The sequence below is a fragment of the Acanthaster planci genome, linkage group LG17 (assembly GCF_054643075.1).
Source record: "Acanthaster planci isolate LZ-2023a linkage group LG17, COTS_SCS, whole genome shotgun sequence".
Lineage (NCBI taxonomy): Eukaryota > Metazoa > Echinodermata > Asteroidea > Valvatida > Acanthasteridae > Acanthaster > Acanthaster planci.
The window spans coordinates 7,964,468-7,985,441 of NC_141793.1; the positions used below are offsets into that span (position 1 = coordinate 7,964,468).

The window sequence follows — 20,974 nt, forward strand, 5'->3', positions numbered from 1 at the left end:
TGAAATTTGAGCTAAGAGCCCCAAACAGTGCAGTAATGGGGGTGCTTGTGTTAACCAGTTAAGTTAAGATTTTCTCACCTGCTGGGGCATTTTTTTCACTTGCAAATTCTTCAACCCTGCAATTGCACTTTGACCCAACCAAGCACAATGCATTAATACATCATCCGCGGAAATGAAAAAAGAATTCTTGAACGAGTGTACACGTCCTCCTTGAATCAAATAAGGAAGTTGTGTGTGTGTTTACACACCATCCAGCGTCAAATGGTAAAATGACTAATAAGAAGCCTGGCAACAAACAGTACACATACAAGTACAACATGTAATGGAACTTGAAGTGCCCACCGTTTGACATTGACAGTGTCTATTTACTACTATATGTACTTGTAATATACTGTAAAATATACATGCACAAGTGTCCCATGGGGACATGTAAAGTACTCACCTTGACTATTAGACCAGAAGCATCCACACATATGTATATGCCCTCAGTCCTCTAAAATCCTCCACATGTTTATGGGCCATGCAAACCTCAATCCTCCAATATCATTTACAATGTACCCTCAGTCCTTACAATCCTCCAGTATTTCACACAACATGCAACCTAAATCCTCCAAAACACCCAGAGGATTTTACTGGACTGAGGATGGTTCGGGCTAGTAAGCAGGAAGTCATGAGTTTGAATCTCATCCAAGCCAACTTGTAATTTTGTGTGCAACCCCGTTGAGAATACATTGTGACTAAGTAGAAGGGCAAAACCTACGATAAAAAGTATGGATGTCATCATGAATTAACAAAGTTAAATTCTTTCAATTAAACCTTAAAGGGTGTAAACTTGGTGAATCTAGGGATCAGTGAGTACCTCTGTCTCAAAAGTGTGTCAGCACGATCTGGCTGGGGACATTTAAGATAGACAGCACTAAAACACAAAAACTTGATGACACAAAGGTTCTTTTTGCTATCATATTTTATTTATTATTCACCTTTTAATATGACTTTCTGATCTTACCCCTCTTGCAAAGACCTTTCTCGGTGGACTCGTCTCTTCTCTCCAAACAATGTTAATGTCAGTCATATCTCATCTCATGGTATCTTTTCATGGGGTCATTTGAAGAAAAACATATACACATGGAGCACCTCAACCATTAACATCTAGGGATTATATTTCACGGGATTTAGCAATCAATATTTTTATCAGCACCAAGTTGAAAAGTTTGAGTTAATTTGCCATCTAGGAATAGAAAATGACTATAGAAGATGAAAGACATGCTGCATTTTAACAAGGACCAACCTGGCAGGATGAATTACAGCTTGCTACATACTTTTGTTCCAAGTTTGTTAGGAATGCCTTGCTATTGGAAAACTTCGGAGGTGCTTTTGACTTATGAGGTCTCATGTGACCAGCTGGGTATTGTTTCCATGGTTCTGAGCATGCCCATAAATTAGCTCAAATTTGATGCAAACAAGTGAAAGAGACTGATATACATGTAAGTGCATTAACCCTCAAAATTTTTCTATTCAAGTTCAAATATTCAAGTATTGAGTGCCATACAGATGTATCTTTTAGTGTTGCGCAGACCCAGCTTCTAATACATGTTTTGTTGGCTGTTTTTCATTGCAGCAAGCATTTGGCTACGAGTTCACAAACAAGCTTCACAGGATGTTTACAGACATAGGAATTAGTGAGGGACTCAATGGCAATTTCAACACATTTTGCCAGACCAAGCAAGTGGATCTTGGTGTCAACTTTTCTATTTATGTCTTAACAGTAAGTCTTTTTTTTTTTAACTCCAATTTAAATCTTGTCTTCTGCAGAGTACTTTGTACCATTTCAAAATTTGGCACAACTGTGGCATTGTGTTTGAAACCATGCTGCTGATCTTCGGTTTCTTGTGATTTGTGCAATAGAGTTTATGCATTAACACGTTCTCAAGGGGATGGAGGTCTGTATCACTCCGATAGGCTCGAATAACCTTTTTGTGCATTTGTTGTAATGAATAAAAATAACAAAAACAGCCTCTGAGACACCATGGAGATGCCAGCAAAACCTCTATTTGGTTATTGAAGCTTTGCATGGTGGGAGTTGCATGAGATGTAGGCTTGCAGGTAAACCATGGAATCAATCTCTTTTGGAAGGGGGGGGTGTGATCCCTGGCTATATGGTGTTTCAGGTTTAATAGATTCTGGCTAGCGCCCCCCGAACAGAGATATTGACAATTGGGAAGAGCCACCAACATAGGGCTGGGTAGCTCATTTGGTAGAGCACTGGTCCGTTATTCCAGAGGCCGCTGGTTCAAATCCTGCTCCAGTCAATTTCTTTGTTCATCTTTATAATCATTCGTAAGCACCTAGTCAGTTTCCCTGTACAATTTGTTTCATGATTTATGTTCAAAGAGCCGTATCCTCTTTGAGTGATCCTTGTTCACCACGCCCCAGGTTGTATCTTGTAATTGGGGTGTGATCTCTGACTGTATGGTGTTTCAGGTTTAATGGCTTCTGGTTAGCACCCTTCTCCCCCCAACAAGATTGGCTGGTTGTGTAACTGTTGCTGTACACTGGGGCATGAAGGTGTTGGATTCTGTGGTGGTGTGGGGAGAAAAAAAATATCAAAAGCCTTACTTGTGGTCCCGACATCTTTACTTTTATTTCATGGTGTTGTTCTCTCAGGGTTTTCGATGACTATATTTGATAAATAAATAAACCGATTATTTTCTTTACTGTGAAGTAGTCTGTTTGAAAAACCAAAAAAATCCATGGGGGAACTGCCCCTATGTGCCACTGCTCTAGTGGCCTGTTATCTCATTCACAGTTAGTACTTATATTGGTCAATTTGTCCAACTGAACACTTTTTTGTGAAGATAATTTTAGTAAGATGAAATGCATTGCTGTGCAGTAAAATCTATTTTACTCTGTTCTCTTGCATTCATGAAATCTATGGCCGTGGTATAACAAAATGATTGTTGCCTGTTGTGATGGGGGTCTATGGGTTTTGTATACCCTTGGGGCAAATGGCACTCTTGGCTTTGCCTCAGCTGCCATTTGTCCCCTTGGGTATACAAAACACCATGGACCCCTACACTGCAGGCAAAAATTATATAAAGATACATTAATAATGTCTTATTAAATTCACCCCTTTGATAGATTTGTTAATCTAAAAATAAATTGAGCAGCCTCAACTTGCATGTATCTGCATTCAGTGCCCCGAACCAGACAGAAACCTTAGCTTTCCAGATCCGAGATTCCTCATTGGAAAGTCAGAATTAAATAGCGAAGGCACCACCCTGGTGTGCATTTGATGCACTGGTGAATAACTCTTGTTAAATATCGTGCATATCATTCTTGTGTGTAGGATTTGTCATTATGATTATTTGGACTAAATGCTGGGTGTTTTGTTGTAGATGAGTGTACAATTTGGCTTTGGTTATCCTGTCCGGTCCCCCAGCTTATTATGAATTTCACTTGATTGTTTCAGACGGGGTCCTGGCCTTTGGGGCAATCATCACTCACACCATTTGCAATACCGCAGGAGCTGGAACAAAGTGTTAGCAAGGTAGGCTGTGGAACTTGTGTGTAGGATTTGACATTCCTTGTTGAATCATGCATGTCGTACAGTAAACAAGGACTTGAAAAAGGTATAAGCTGTGCACAGGAGTTGGTAGTGTATATTCAGTATTACAAAATTTTATGTCTACTGCCTGCAACCTTCGCAGATTATCAATACAAATGCATTATTTCCTAGTCCATTAATCCATTCGATAAATTTTCGATCACCCGGCAGTGCGCCCTCACTCGCTTGACTCCATGGAAGTGGCCGCCATGATCTTCCTCTTTTTCTTAGTGCCATTACCAACAGATTTGTTATTGTCTGGCTCTGATATTTTGAGAGATTTTTCCTTCACTAAGCTTTCTTTTGGTGTCATTTCTTGATCATCCATTTATTCTTTCTACCCTGGTTATTCTCGTTCTCGTCCAGTATATACAGCTAGAGTTATCCCAACCCCCCTCCGTGTAGCACACCATGCAGCTTTGTGTAGCTGACAGTCTTTCTTTGCTGCATTGCCCGTGTATAACGGGCAGTCCTTTGTCTGGACTAACTGGATCTGGTATAGAAGGGCATTTTAACCTGGTGTTTTGCTCTCTGCCTTTTCGTCGGCCTTCTGCTATGGCTTCTTGCCCAGGCTCAATGTCCAGAAAATCGGCGGGCCTTGCCCTTCTCTTGTCCAGCCCGTGGCTCGTCTCCAAACATGACAGCCAGGACTGACTCCACAGTGGCCTCCCCAGTCCGTTCTTTCACTGGGGCCCCTGAACCAATGAGCCTGCTTCAGTGCCGGGGCCTTCAGCTTCCCGCTATTTTAGACCCGCTTCATACGGTCACTTCACCCTTTCGCTTTTCCGACGATGTTTGGGTTCCCCAGTCGTTCTTTTCCTCAGCCACCTGGGTCAGGGGTTTCCTTGGGAAAGAAGCGCAACTTGACTGAGTGTTCCTCTTCCTTTAACCGATCTTCCCAAAAGAAGACAACTAAGCACTAGAAAGGCACTGGCTCACCCTCTACAAAGGAAACACTACGTTCTCTTTCCGAATCTCTATCAGAACTGGTTGATGCTACCCTCCTCCTCCTCCAGCCCCTACCCACCAAAATCCGGAGCCTTATTCTCCACCTGCGACATGTTCCAGAGAATCTTCTGCTGGGCACCAGGACTTTCTGCTCTCTTCCAGGCTGTCTCAGCCTGCATTTGCTGAGAGCAATTCCCTTGATCCTCCTACTGGTCCTGATCCATACTTGTGTATCTCTGATTTGGATCAGTCACCTGATGAGGATAAGCCACTTTCACTTCCCCAATCGGGACCTCCAACATATGGAGGTGGCTCTCAAGAGTATTGACCTGGCTGCCTGAACGGGTATTCACTACATGTCCTTTCTCCTCCTTACTGAATTCTTATCTCTTATCTTTCGCCTATGAGAAGGATTCAGATATTTCCCCGAGTTTGTCACAATGGCTTTCCATTGTCTTGGTGACTCCTTGATCACAGGCCTTGAGCAGTTTGCCCGTGTTTCTCTCCACACTATGGCGTCTCGCAGGGAATCAGCTATTCAAGTCTTAAATATTCCCATGAGTCAGTTACACTCTCAATTGACCATCTCCGTTGTTCTGACATCCTTATCTTTCATTACGTCGACAACTGGCTGATCACTGGTTGTACCAGAGTCGAGACTATTACAGCAACCATGGCTGTGTACACTCTCACGACCTCACTTTTCTAATCAATCACGACTAATCCAAGTGGACCCCGTCGCAGATGCCTACTTTCCTCAGGGCTGTCGTCGATCCTCAACACGGCAGAAGTTACTCATGTGGATGCCTGCGTAGGCAATCTGATACAGTACGTTGCCCTGTTTCGGGGCCACCAGCAGGTGAGCGCTCGGGCATGGCTCCACCTCCTCAGACTGATTGCCAGCCTTGCCGACCTCGTTCCTTTATGCCGACTCCATGTGTGACCCCTTCAGCTTCACCTCCAATCCCACTTCAAGCCGAGCACGGACTCCCTCGACCTCCACGTTCCAATGTCTGCTTTCGTGTGCCATCATCTGGTCAGGGGGTCTTCCAAAGCCAATCTCACTGTGGGCCCCCGCTTTCATCCCTCCTCGTCACAACATAGGAGTCAGGACGGACACTTCAAACTTCAGCTGGAGGGCAAGCCTTCCTCCATAATGGGTCTCCGGTCAGTGGAAACTTTCCTTCCAGGACTCTCACATCAATATTCTTGAGCTCCAGGGATCTTCGAAGCTCTCCTTCATTTTCAGTTGATGCTAATAGGCTGTTTCCTACATGAACGGCCAAGGGGGCATACCTCCTTGCCTGGTGACTGCTTCAGTGGCCCATTCTGGTTCTAGCAGAACACATCCCCGGGATACACAGCAACCTTGCCAATGCCCTCTCCCAAAGCATGGTTCACCCAACAGAACGGACACTTCAGCCAGAGGTGATTCAGGCTCTCTCCTTTGTGAATGACGGGCCTCACGTGGACCTCTTTGCATCTCACTTGAACGCTCAACTTCCCACGTTATGCACTTGGTTTCCTCACCCACAAGCCAGGGCAACCGATGCACTGCCAATCTCCTGGGAGGGTCTCCTGGCTTACACCTTTCCTCCTCTATCACTCGTCCTGGTGGTGCTGGCCAATGATTCTTTGAGCAGACAGGCTCAAGACGCTGCCGCCTTGGCTGCCAGAGGTAGACAACTGCCCACGAGGAAAATCTACAACAGCGGAATTTGACATTTCAACTCTTGGTGCAGAGGGCATGCTATGGATCCGACCGAGGAGCCTCTTTCCTTTGTGACAGACTTCTTTATTATATTTATATAATATGCACATCTTCCATTCTGGCCTCATTGTTTCTACAATCAAGAACTAAGTCACGGCACTGGTGACTATCCACAGCAGCTTTCCGGGATAGATCTTCTATTTCTGATTAACTCAGCGATCCATCACCTCCTTAGGGGAATGTTTATAGAACATAGAACGCCCTCCAACCAAGTGGCTCGTTCGCTTGTGGTGCCTGAATGATGTCCTCCGGCTTTTGGAGGGCCCTCTATTTGAACATGTGGGCCTGCCTCTCTACTACACTTAAGTATCAAACTCACTTTTCTTCTGGCTCTTGTTATCGTGCGGAGGGGCTGTGAGATCTAGGCCCTATCCACTGCTGATGATCACATTTGATAGGAGCCACTTGGATTACGCCTGTTTCTGAAGATTGGTTTCCTCACCAAGAACCAGTCTCTCTCTTTTCAGCCCCCAGACATCTTTGTTCTGGTAATTCAGTTGTTGGCAACGTTATCCTCTGACAGACTCTGGTGCCCTGTCTAGATGCTTAAATGGTATCTCAACCGGATAAAGGACATCCAGGGGCCAGTCTCACAGCTACTCATCACCACTACCAGACCTTATCGTCCAGCCTCAAAGATGCAATTGCAAGGTGGGTGGTTTCAAAATTTGCTAGCTCTGAGTGGCGTATTATCCTGATCATCAATGTGGACGCCTTTTCCATGCCCATCACATCTGGGCCGTTTCATCTTCCTGGGCTTATTTCGACAGGGTTCCTATTATGGACATTTGTAAAGCTGCATGTTAGAAATCCCCCTCAACACTGACTTCTTGTTATCTCAGTGACATTTTGCAGGGGGGCCACTCTCACATGTCCACTGCCGGCCGTCCTCAACCCCTGCAGAAAAATACACTCAAGCAAGCCATGTGGTGAGTCTGGGTTACATCCATCCTCTTATCTAGTTATGTGTTTATTTGTGATTGATTACATCACCCCCTGTGTGTCTTTATTTGTGTCCCGCTTACTTTGATCCCTTCCTTACCTTGCTCCTGGTTGGGGCTAGGGTGCTGGCAGGGCATCCTCACCTCCCCACCTAAAGCTGCAGTGCTACTCTACATGTGTATGGGTCATCTGCGTAGAATGCAGGCAATAGACTCTCCCCCCACCTAGAGTGGGTTGAGTCTACTACTGCATACCTACCAGATTATCAACCTCCCCACTCAGCCTCTGCAAACTCATCACTTCAAAAAATAGGAAGATCATGGTGACTGCTTCCACGGGAGTCGAGGGAGGGCGCACTGCCAGGTGATCGAGAATTTAGTGAATGGAGGACTGGACTAGGAAATAATGCTTACATATTGGTAATCTGGTAGATATGCAGTACTAAACTCAACCCACTCCTCCATGTAGCCAACAAACAAACAGGATGGTTTGGCTGCACTTAAACACTATCTAGATCTCTGCCAGACTCAGGGTCCTCCCACCAGCACTCTGCTCTGTCTGGCTTAATTGGTGCACATGTTGAACAACTTTGAGTTCAACAGTGAGCATTACATTCAGACCAGTGGTGTGGCTATGGGCACACAGATGGGACCATGTTTGTTGGCTACATCGAGGAGCAGATGCTGACCCAGTATCGGGGCCTCCGGCCGTTAATGTACCGGCGATACATCAATGATATTGTTGGTGCCTGTCGGTTATCTGCTCCCCCCCCCCCGTGGTAGCTACAGAATACACAGGGGTCATACATGCATTAGAAGTAATGTGCTTTAAGTCGTCACTGCGGCAAACTGTACATCAGAGAGACCAAGTGTCACCTTCACAGAACTGCTTCACGGAACACTTGCGCAGTTTATGCCAACGAACACCCGGTCTCACTGTTGCGCAGCACTTTTTAGTGCTGCCACATACTCTCAGTGACATAAGCATCTGCATCCTGCAGAAAGCATCATCTGACGTACAGCATAAGGACTGTTCAGAACTGACTCTGCTTGCCCTGACGAAGGTACCCAGTTACCGAAAAACTCAGCAATTACACAGTTCAGAGCTTTGATAATATTTTTTTAAGTTTGTCTGTAAATTATGCATGATTGAAATAAATCCATGAGAACAGATGCATACAGTGTATGTAAACGTTTTGTGTAATAAACATGAAAATTTACTAACCTGTCATGATACACATACTAATCATTAGGGTTGTAGTTGCAATCAAATCAAATCTTGATTTCCCGAGCTTCCTCGCTATCCAGTCATGGTTGTTACATTAACTTTAAAATGAAGTACATACAGCATTTTGGCAAATGGTGTCAGTGACCAAATCTCTGTTTTCTTCTGTTCACCACCCGCTCATAGTTTCATCATATTGTAAAATGTGCATAAAAAAGATAATGGTCCAATGGGTGCATTGCTCTGATCAATTACAGCGATAGCTTGAGCATATCTGACCAGGTCTTGTAGAAATAATTGGAATGAAAATTAATTAAATTATGTTGGATTTTAGAATTGTCTGGTGTATCTTTCCACTCTGCCTTTTGGGAATTCCCTCCACTGTTAAACTGAACCTGGTTGAAATAAGAACTTTATCAAAACACTCTAGACTAATGCCGCACACTTTTGTTCTTCTTTTTGTATATATTCAAAAGTTCCATTTTTCTTAATTTCCTCGGTTCCCTGGTGTTGATGGTGCTTTGATTGAAATAAACATTTTGTATGGTGTTCCTTTTGCTGACTATGTTTCATTTTAACCACTTCCTGCCGGGCGACCCGTTTTCGAGTACACAGGCTTTATATGCAGAGCTGGGAGCCCAGAACTGGGACAAAAGAATTCGGCCTTATAACAAAAGACCGTGCTCAGCACAAAAGATTGATCTGCTGGGCATTACCATCGTTTTTTCACTCTTAATAGTGGAGAAAATCCAGCCTTGTTTTGAAACAGTATACCACGGTTTGAGGCATTTAGAGCAAGCAGATTACCACCGGGGACAAAAGCTCTCAACCACCACAGCGATGAGCCACACAGCACCGCTGCACGCCAATCTGGCCCCTATTGAAAAGAGGTCAGCAGTGCACAGTGCCGGTTTCGGGAACAACAGAATCTTGTGTAACACCGCACAATCTGGGCTCTTTTTCCGAGGCTGCAGGCCTGGCTGAAATATTCAGTGCCAAAAGAGTCCTTCATTTTGGTATAAACGGCCATTAAATGAAATGATGAATTTTTGAAGAACTTTGAAAACAGAAAATCTTGAAAATGAGCCGGCATCTTGTCTTGCTCAAGAAAAATCCACCCGGCAGCAAGTGGTTAATAGGCCCTTGTTTTCCTGTGCATTTTGGTATTTCTGGCCATCACCAGTGCTAATCAAGCAGCTGTTCACAAATGACTTGGTTGTACATATGATGGTCTATCACAAGTCCTGTTTGTAACTATTGCGAACAATAGTAAGATGGGATGGCATGGCAAGGCAGTGTGCATTCTCTGTGAAAACACCTTAGGCTCAGTACAAAAGCACCATGTTGTTATCATCACCATGGTAATGTATTTGCCTAGGAGGTACAAGTTCATTCATCCATGAACTACCGGTACCATCTCTAATACTCAGTCTTCATGTAGTAATGGTCAGTCCAGTGAAAGAATATAGCAAGAAATTCTTAGTTTGGATTCTGTAATGTATATCAGTGAGTACCTGTTCCTCAAATCGACATTTTACAATGTGAAGGACAGATTAGGCAGTGAAAGATTTTTTTTTCCAAGTTGGGTGTGATTTTTTTCTGTAATATTTAAGGTTTTATCGTAGATTTGGTCTTAAAATGAGGTAAGTGCTTGCTGTAAAACATGCTTTGATCCAGTAAAGTTAAATTTACACTATATCTTTGAGTTTCACATCCATCTCCTAATCTCTATAAAAAAGAGAGACATGCACCCAGCAGGCCCTCTTTTTGATGGTATAATATACCACATATTATATGTGTTTGTCACTTCTTCGTTTCAGTTTGAAGAGTTCTACAGTGAGAAATTTCCAGGCAGGAAGCTGACATGGTTGCATCACTTATGCACAGGTAAATAATCATAAGTGTCATTTTATACAGTGGGTTCCATCATTATTGTGCTACATAAAAGACTGTACTCATTTGCAAAAGGACTCACAAGGGATTTCAAATCAAGTAAATCCCACACATCACACTTGACACTTGTGCAAACAATACCTCCCATTACTTTGCACTTCATTTACATTGTATAATGTAATTCTTACATTACCATGGCAATTAAATGTTAGCAGTGCACAGATAAAAATTGATGTTCAGAAATTGTTTGATACAGGTGAACTGAAACTAAACTATCTTAAGAAGAGCTACATTGTGACTGCAACTACCTTTCAGATGGCAGTGCTTCTGCTGTTCAACAGCCAGTCTTGTCTACGATACAGTGAATTGTTAGAAAACACACAACTTAGTGAAAAGGAACTACAGAAGACCATTCAATCATTGCTAGATGTCAAGCTAGTGGAAAGCCAGTCACAGGTAAATTTTGAACCATACAAGTCTACAATATGCTCTTTTGAAATAAGACAAGTGGGCTTGGGTTGAATACTAATTATTGATAGACTCTATATCACCTTTATAATGTCGTTTTCATTGTATTTAGACCTTTGCAGATGAAGTTATAGATTTTTGGTGGTATAAAAAGTCAAAAGTTTAACCTTTTCAGTAGTCAAATTAGTAGTCACCGTGAAAGTGGGCCCAGCTACTTTCAGGGTGACAGCCTTTCATTTTCAAGTTGAACCCCATAACAGTGTTGTGGGCAAGACCATCGCCAGACCTTTCACAAGACCAGACACATACCATAAGACTATAAGACCAGTCGCAGGTAAGAGTGAACAATGACAAAAGAATGCTTTTGCTGCATTTCATTGAATAGCTTGAGACTTGAATTCGGCCATGTATCGGTGTTGTTATGGTCTTGTTGTGTCTTGTGAAAGGTCTGGCGACTGTTTCACCTACCAGTACAACACTTTCCCATAACTTTTCACACTTCTTTTGTTCAAATTGTGTTTTGTGTTGTCCCATACATGTATGTGAATCTTAAAAGAGTAGAAAAGGGGGATGTAGAATCTGTTCCCTGTCCATATTCAGCATTTTTTTATGTTATTACTTTTTTTAATTGTGCAGAGTTGTCAGGTTTTTTCTTTGTCTTGCTTTCCTCATGACATGAAAATCAAACACACCATTCTTGCAAAATGAAAATTTGTCCGAAACTGGTAGGCCAGAAATGATAACTGCTCCCAATGGCTGTGTTCAATGTTGGGGACAGCCTGTGAAAGCATGAATTATGAATGACAATAACAGTGAAATCCCATCAGATTAAATTGAAACTTCGCAGATATACTCTTAATGGATGTCTTTGCATACATATCCAGGTTTCAAACATGATTAGTCATGGAAAGTCGAGACCTTGGGTCCCCCCCCCAGCCATCAGATGGTCCAGAAACCCTCTGCACTTTCATTGTTTAAGTATTTTATGTTGAACCAGGATGGGAATGTTCAAGATTTCTTCATGTACACACACCCTTATCTCTGCATCTATTACATAGTTCTTGCCATTGTCATAACATTTAGTTGCAGAATGCACAACTTGTGTATGTTATTATCCATGAGCAGGGAATTATGATTTAAATGAAAATCAACTGGATAATATAAATTTGATTATCACAAAAATACTGAGATAGCAAGGAAATAATGGTAGAGTCTGCTGAATGATTGTTTTCTGTTCCTATTCTGACAATTTTTAATATCACAATGCCTGGCTTGGCTGCTTCTAAGTAGAGACAGTGATAGGAAATTTGCCATACTACTACAAGCGAAAGCTCCGATTGGACCAAAGGATCAAGACCACTTCATATTAATTACCCTACAAAATATTGCTGTATTTTTTTGTACATTTAAATAGTAGAAGAAGTAGAAAATATTTTTTCCCACTTACGCATTTTTATTATAATGACTCTAACAGGACTAATGTGTGATTTTTTTATGTAATGTCTGGTTGACTAATGAATTTACATGGAAATTTGATCTCTATTTCCTAGGATAACTTGGAAACCAGTGTTACATGTAGCTACATATTAAATATGGGCTACAGTAATAAAAGAACTAAATTCAAGATCACGACAGCTGTCCAGAAAGATACACCACAGGTAATTTTTTTTTTATCACATACATGTACTTTTCTTTGTCTCATTATTTTTCAGATATATTGATATGTCCATTCTCCTCAGCAATGTTTTCATTGAAGCTTTAAGTAAATAAATTAATATCCAGATTATATGTTGGTTGTAATTGTAGGAGGTTGAGCAGACACATGTTGCTGTGGATGAGGATCGTAAGTTGTATATACAGGCTGCTATTGTACGCATCATGAAAGCGAGGAAACAGCTCAAACATAGTATACTAATTCAAGAGGTAAGTCTGCCTTATTGTTTTAATGGCATGCCACTTCCTAAACAGGTTAAAAGCACTTTGTTTGCTATGGGTCATATGTCTCCTATGACTCAATCTTTTCTGTTAGTCTAACATGCATGTAGCAACAAGTATAGGGTATTTGATGACCTATTTCACCAGATAGTTTAAACGTCAATTAAACGTCATGAACATGGAAAGCTGCTTTGTGGCAGGTTTTTATACCTTAACAACAGTCACCATTGCAAGGAGTTTTTCTTTCCCCCAAAAACACAAATGTAAGTTTAATGAGCTAAGATTGCTGGGGCTCATAATCCCCATCAGAAGCCCCTTTCCCCTGGCACCTCCCTCCCCCTATTTGAAATTTTCAAGTATACATGTACACAATGTATGTACCAGCCACAATAATTTATTTCAATGCCCTCTTGAAAAAGTGTGCACACCCCATGAGAGGGACTGGACATGGTTAGCAATAAAAAATGAATATAAATGGATGAATGAAATAGAAAACCCAGAAGTTAGGATAGCTGAATATTTTGAATTATTTATGTATTTATCGACAAACAGTTTGAAAAGTAGAAGGAAACTTGTGATTTTTTTCAAAGCAAAGCATCGCACTCAGTGATGCGTAATGCATTTATATGCACTGCATATTGTTATTTGACTATATCTTTTCACCTGTTGGTTTCTTGCTGACCATTGATTCTTGTTTGTTATTACAGGTCATAAGTCAAGCCAAGGCAAGGTTCTCTCCAAGTATCAGCATGATCAAGAAGTGTATAGAAATCCTGATAGACAAGCAGTACTTAGAACGCACAGCAGCCTCTGATGAGTATGCGTACATTGCATAGTTACACATTACTTTCTACATACTTGTGTACATGGTTCATTGAAGCCAAACTCTGTGATTTTCTTAGGATTGTACTGACTAGGGCTGTTAGCTGTACAGCAGGGGATTTAGTCCAGCTTTGAAGGCAAATCTGAAAAGCAGACTGACAAAAATATATTCAATTGTAAAATTGAATCTCTATGTGAAAGAAAAATTGGATAAGATGGGAGATTATTGGGGCTCACATTCTGCAAAGATTTATTGTAAAATTGCCAATTTGTAGTCAAATGAGAGCCATATCAGGGTATTATCATTACAACAGTGTACTTTGTTAAATGAGAAGGGTCTGGTCACTGTAAGACGAAATGGTTCCAAACAGCTTTTTGTATCAAATTGGGGTCCTGCATGGTTGCTGTTAATGGCCTGGACCAAAGGCTTTCATCTGCTGCATCAAATCTCACAAAAGCTTGTGCATCTTCAGCAACATTTGGTTCCATAACCTGTGTAGTTGATGTGTTTCCATGGTGCTTAAGTTACATAATACATAAATTTGTGACTTTTTTTACAAGTTTTGATTGATTACTTTTTCTGGACTTTCATAAGACCATTAATCAGTAATCACTAACTTGAGGGGAAGGCTTCCCAGAACCCCATCATTTTAGCCCCTAGCTTCTGAGGCTCATTTCTGTCACTGCAAAACTAATGCTGTTGGAGTAACAAATACTGTTGAAACCTAAATATCCATTTCACTTGGTAAAATGTATTGTATGTAATTTATATGTGCAATACAGACTGTTTAACTGGCAAATACATTGATCCTAATTGAATTCCTGATTGAAGTCTAAATTCACGTGTGGGGTGCTTGTTGAGTTGTTTTTGTAATAAGTCAAAAGAGTGTCTTCAGGTTTTCTCCTCTTTTTGGGGGGCTGGACATGGCCCATTTTGTACTCTCATTGAAATCAGAGCATGTGTAGACTTGGCGCATGTGGAAGACATTGACTGAAGTGGGCCTGCAAACAGTTGTGGGCATCAGGTCTTCCTTATCTCATCAAAGTCCTCAGCTGCATATAAAAGTAAACAAAAAGCTCCTTATTTGAATTCTGTTTGTAATACGTTTGGTTTGTCACAAACAAGGTAATACACAGCCCTCCCCCAAAGAAAAACCCAACACATCGTACACATATTCTATACAGCACTTTGACCACTATTAAAGGTTGCACGTTGTTGCTACAAAGACCTTGTTGTATGGACGTGTGCAAAACATCAGAAGATGGCATCATCAGGTGTCCTGTTGCATTGACTTCAGGGGCATTTTTGTAAGTCCAATACCGAACTGAAATACATTTCTGATTGGATCAATACCTTAAGTGCATATAGAGAGGATGTGGGGCAGGTGAAATGTGATTTCATCGCATGAATCTTCTTTTTATCATCATACATGTATGTTACTTGACACCACCTTCAGAGGTTATGTATGTATTTACAGAACTGCTCATCTGATCAGATTGAAAAGTAGTCCTTTTGTAGGCAGATATGTGTTCTGTAGAAATGTCATAATGATGCGTGACACAATACACCACCTTAAAACAGACACTCCTGTCTGTGCCAATACATAAATTTACAAACTACCACTGATCAGAATGCAAAGTAATGGGGATGTGTTGTACGATAAAAAAAAATTCATAGCGACATTGTAATGTTGTCTTGATGTGTCGCATGACAAGTCCTTTAATATGCATTCTTTCAAAAGTCAATATTACGTCCCGAACTTCCCCTCCAATTCAATGGAAATTAATTTGTTTCTGGAAAGTGATGTGTTAACCACTTCCTGCTGGGCGACCCATTTTCGAGTACCGAGGCTTTATACATGAAGGCGAGAGCTTGAAACCGAGACAAGAGAACTGGGCCTTGTAACAAAAGACCGTGCAATAGTAGAGATAATCCAACCTTGTTTTGAAACAGTTTGGGATATTTAGAGCAAGCGGATTACCACCGAGGACAAAAGCTCCACCACCGCAGCAATCAGCCACACAGCACCACTGCACGCGAATCTGGCCCCTATTGAAAAGAGGTCAGCAGCGCTCTGTTCCGGTTTTGGGAACAAAAGAATCTTACATAACACTGCACAATCTGGGCTCTTTTTACAAGGCTGCAGGCCTGGCTGAAATATTCAGGAGTGAATGAAGGTCACCTGTCAGCTTAGAGTAGCCACCAAAGAGTCCTTCCTGTGGGTTTAAACGTACATTAAATGAAATGATGAATTTTTGAAGAATTTCGAAAACTGATAATCTTGAAAACTGCCACGTGTGTTTGCACTGCATGAAGTGAAGCACCCGGCAGGAAGTGGTTAATATGTGTAATAATTGAATATTTATATCAAGAAAACACGATCCTTTGGCGTAAAGCATCCCTTTAACCCCTTCTCACCGGGAAGCGGTAAGAGCCGCCATAGAAATTGAGATCCCTCAGCACACTTTTCAGCTATTATTCTCGGCCCACACTCGAGCGAACACAGTGAAAGAAGGGATACCCTGGGTCTTGTATATATGGTGATTGGCCTTTGTGTGTTGCCAAGAAATGAAAAGACCGATTTTGCATCATCATCACCAGCTTCACGATAGTCCTCACTTTGAAAAGAGGCAACGGGAACAATGAGCCTTTTCACTGTGTAAATCAATGGGTGCAGAGCACGCAGGGCCACAAACAGAGAATTTGCGGTTTGGCAGGTTGCCTTCGTGGCCAAGCGAGGCTGGAATTCTCGGAGTCGGCTTTCAGAAAAAAGTCTCGGCATCAAGGGGTTAAAGGCACTCTTTACAGACCAATTTTTACAGAGCTTCAAATCTGTAATAAATTTACAAATTAGCCTGTTTATAGGCTTGTTTTTCAGCACAATGACTTCATCAGGTGTTTTGCATCACCACCTTGAAGGTGCTTTTTTTAGAGGTCATTATCTACAGAGTTTCATAAACATTCTCACATATCATCCTAAATGTCTGTTGAAACCGTTCTGTGTGTTGCCCAAGACTGACATATTTCTAGTTAACAAATGCACAACATAATCAATCTCAGTCATTTAGAGCTTGTACCTATTATCTGAAACGTGGAAAAGCCCCATCATCTCTTTCATGAATACAGACCCCTGTCTTTTCCCGTTTTTTCCATTTTACATTTTTGCCTCTTGCAAATTTGTTACTCTTATCTGAAGGTGAGTGTAGAAATTTCTCATGACAACATCGTCAGGAATCACATGACATAACAAGAGCTATAACTCTGATCAGGATGGAACTTTTTGTTGTATGAAATGACCGGGAAGTGTTATGGATTGTAGCGGTGTTCTCACATGTATCATTTGACTTTTTATGATTGTTTTAAATAATGCATTCTGGTCATTCTTTTTGATATACCTACTGACTAAACATGATGTTTAAAATTGTTTGGTGTAGGCTTTGGTATGTCATGAAGATTTGTACATTCAGGAAACCTGTTATGCCACGGATATGTTGTCATCAAAAGTACCATTTCTGAAACACATTAACAGGTATTCCATTGCCATGAAACAGGCAATGCTGGCCCAATTTGTAGTATTTATAGGGACAGTAACTGAGTCAAATAATGATGTCACCACTGAGTTGCTTTTATGTTTTCAAATGTTTTTCTTCAAATTTCTTTTGATGTATCTACTGAACAAACCAAAGTGTTACTTAGATTTGTTATCAATGATAGTTATGACACATGATAGTGTGTTTTAAATCACATCAAACAGAAAAGTTGCACATACAACGAACACCAGTTGATTTTATACCTCCCACAGTGACATTACTGGTAATGCATGTTAATACAAGTACACTCCAGAGCACATGAACAGCAGAAGTGTAACCCATAGGTAAGCAAGAGTGTTCTTGATCAGACCAGTGGTCTGTGTCATATGGTTTTATCAAGATGGCATTGATTGTCCATGTCGTGATTTATGCAACATTTCCCTGCACAAGTGAATATCAAGAATAAGATGGGACCACAAACTGTGTGTCTCCTACTTTGACATTGTAGGTCACATGACATCCATTTTATTATTACTTCAGTCAACATGTTTTCCACTCTGGACAGCTTACATGTAGTTTCACAAATTTCAGTATCAAAATAGTTACTTGTATAACACGGTCCAAAACACGTCTTGGTTTGCCCCTGTTAAAATCACACAAGTGAATACTCATTTTGCTTTTTTTTTGAGGGGAGGGATATTTGATGCTTGTTTACCTTCAACAGAATTAAATTAGTTTCAACCTAACCTGGAGGAAATACATGGAGTTGTTTCCAGCTTTTCCAATTACTACTCAGTTTACACTTAATTAGTAAATCAGTGTGTTGTAAGGTAAAATTTTTCTTTCAAATCAAAACTATTATGTAAAGAGTAAAGCTTCCTTTCAAAGGGCATAACAAACTGTGAAGAACTTTTTCAGTTCAATTCTAAAGCATTCAAGAAGACAAATCAATGTCATGCATTGTAAAACTTTTTCGAAAAGTTTATTTTGATGATGTCAAAATGTAGTCTTCAACAAAGAAAAATATGCCTCTATAAATCAAAACTGCAAATGAAAACAATCACCTGATCAAATAAAAATGTATGAAGTTGTTTAAAAATGCACAGTGAAAATTCAAGTTTCATACCATTTATCATTTGCATGGCTGCTGCATTATCATTTGCATCCGTTTTATACCAGCAGTTCTTGATAGAGGAGAGTGATGGGAGATTTGACCAATGTTTGTTTGACATTTGAAAGTGCTTTGGGGAAGACAGCAGATATAAAGTCACAGTGACATTACCAAAGTCACAGTGACCTTACCATAGTCACAGTGACCTTACCATATTAACTAATGAAATCAGTAACACTGTTTCTGTTTTCAGAAATGAATAATTAATGTCATCAAATATGTTTGGCTAGCATTTCTCACCATCACGAAAGGACATAGCTCAGTGAAAGAGGATGTTTGCCATAATGTTTGAGATCACATAGTAATTTCCTTTTGATTGGAGAGCAGTAATGAGTTAGCTGCAAGCCTTATGATTCAGCACTATGTAATGCTTGAATTTGCACCTGCATGTATGCATGCCATCAGTGCACTTCAAGAAAATGTGTTTACAAATGGCATAACACAATTCCTTCACTGTATTTATCTGCTACATCATCACATCAATATTTACCAGTAATGAGCAGTTGTGAACGTAATCAGAGTGCGTTAAACTGAGCTCAAGTACATGTGTATGTTGTGAAAGCCTTTGTCATAAGATCATTTTGTATTACAAAAGCTATGAAATAATTTTACAGCATTTCTTGTATCAAAGCTACTCAATTTTGAGAAAAATAAAAAATAAGGTGGTATTAATGCCAAACATTTCCTAACTACCAGTGATGTCTGGTTGTCTGTGGCCTTATGCAACTACATGTATTTTTTAAACAGTGAATTCTGATCACTCCTTAACACAAACCCACTTGGTGCTATTTTTCTGCCCCTTTAAGTGTGTGGTGCACAGGTTGGTTGGTTGTTTTCTTTCTTTTTCTTGCCGAGTGGTAGCACAAACCCCAGAGAGACCTTGTTTTTGGTTTTCCTGCTGAGGCACTCACAATGCCACAATTCAAATGAGGTAAACGTCAAAACCAATCTTTGCTTGGCATGACTTATTTATGGCTTTATTAAGTTTCTTTCAGCATGTACAGTTATCTAATTAAAACTGTGCTCCAGTGTCATATTTACAGTGGTAAAGAAATACACAAACTCACCAGTGGAATAGAGTCACTTGAAGTTTTCAGATCAGTAGTTTCTGATTAATTATTTTAAGGACATTGCACTTTAAATGAATTCCACATTGCTCCAATTCACGATGGAACAACACAGTTAGTCTGCAACATGAAATTGCACAGGCAAGTGTGAAAAAATGGCTGAAAGGTGTTTGAATTTACGTGCAGTGTCGTAGTCCAGACCTCTGAAGCCAATCACAAGACCCAACAAGACAAGATCAACACTAGACCTCCAGTCTAAATTTAAGTCATGAGCTAGTCAGCTGAATGGCAACAGAAACATTCATTTGTTGTTGTTTAGCATGCTACTCAGGGCTAAAGACTGGTTTTGTGAATGGTCCTACGATGTCTCACAACAAAACTGTGCACATGCCAGTTCTAAATGACTCGGATGTCAAATTCCATTCTTGCATGTTTATATGTACATTTGTTCACCTCCCCTTTCCTACATGTATTCTGTGGGTTACTACCATGATTAGAGAAATTCTGAATATAGATACAATATGCAAGTTCAAAAAAGAGTAATATCAACCCAAAAATGAAAAATCAAGGGAAAGTGTGAGATTTGTCCATCTCCTGAATAAAGTCAACATACATTGTTTACAAAGTTTAACTTTTAAGTGTATGCATATACAATGTACATGTTCTAGCCATCAAACTGATGTGTGCCTGTTCTGTCACCCAGATGTACAATCATTTCTTAGCACATGCAATACTGCCTGGACTTATCCCTCAATTTACCTGTACATGATTGGAATCCGTACTGAGGGGATGGTTTAGATAAAAGAGGCGAGTCAAATTGAGCAGAAAAGGCTTGTACTGCAACGATCAGATTATCATCCTCCATGTGTGAGGGTTTAGAAGTTTTTCAATTCAGTATTAAATTCTGTCCCCCATATTTTTTTCATGTTATTTATACAAAATTTGCACAGATCATCTGGATAGGTATCTCAGGTTTTGTATTGAAATTGGATGAAATCTGAAACATGCATTTTTTTCTATGTATGAAGTACATAATACATATGGAAGTGGGAAGGGTACCAGTCTGTTCCTGTTTCAAACACACTAGATTCTTGGACAGGCCCATTTTTTGGGGGGGGGTGGTTGAATTTGTTTTTCTTTTAACATTACTTTTGCTTGGTGACAAGTAATTTCTTCAATCTTTGTGTTTCACAGGTGACCATAATATCAAGAAACGCAATTTATGTTGGTATCTCTATAAAAAAGTCACTGGAAACTGAGGTCGTGCTCATAAAATTAACCACCAATCAGTGTGTGTGAATACAAATGTTTCAGAATTTAAGGACAGAGAGCATTTAGATCAAGTAAAAAACATATTTAGCATCTAAGCAATGCCTCTACATGTATATCACTGTTCCCGAGTACTTGGCTATATAAAAGGCACACACAACTATGAAAAAAGCTAGTTGTGTTACTAGGAACCGTGTTACAAACCAAAGAAAAAATTTCTCCCACTTGCATCAGTATGAACGAGTGCTTGAGAAAGGACCGCAATTCAGTTTGCCACTGGCTGGAATATCTTGTAGTTGGTGACCGGTTTTCCGGGGCACATGCTTTTG

The 20,974-nt window shown here is 40.5% G+C and overlaps 1 protein-coding gene and 1 non-coding gene across 9 annotated transcripts in view; both read left to right on the top strand.

Moving 5' to 3' along the window:
- The window catches only part of cul2 (cullin 2), a 78,302-nt gene extending 58,904 nt beyond the window's left edge, over positions 1 to 19,398 (top strand). For all 8 annotated transcript variants that reach the window (XM_022244204.2, XM_022244205.2, XM_022244202.2 and 5 more), the window contains 7 exons: positions 1,619 to 1,765; positions 3,470 to 3,547; positions 10,310 to 10,376; positions 10,639 to 10,838; positions 12,401 to 12,508; positions 12,657 to 12,773; positions 13,493 to 19,398. In XM_022244204.2, the coding sequence (XP_022099896.1) occupies positions 1,619 to 1,765; positions 3,470 to 3,547; positions 10,310 to 10,376; positions 10,639 to 10,838; positions 12,401 to 12,508; positions 12,657 to 12,773; positions 13,493 to 13,621 (846 nt within the window). In that variant the 3' untranslated portion in view covers positions 13,622 to 19,398. The remainder of the gene's footprint in view (positions 1 to 1,618; positions 1,766 to 3,469; positions 3,548 to 10,309; positions 10,377 to 10,638; positions 10,839 to 12,400; positions 12,509 to 12,656; positions 12,774 to 13,492) is intronic.
- On the top strand, positions 2,237 to 2,309 carry Trnan-guu (transfer RNA asparagine (anticodon GUU)). The gene has a single exon. It is a non-coding gene; the product is annotated as a tRNA-Asn (tRNA).
- Positions 19,399 to 20,974: the final 1,576 nt, after the last annotated feature.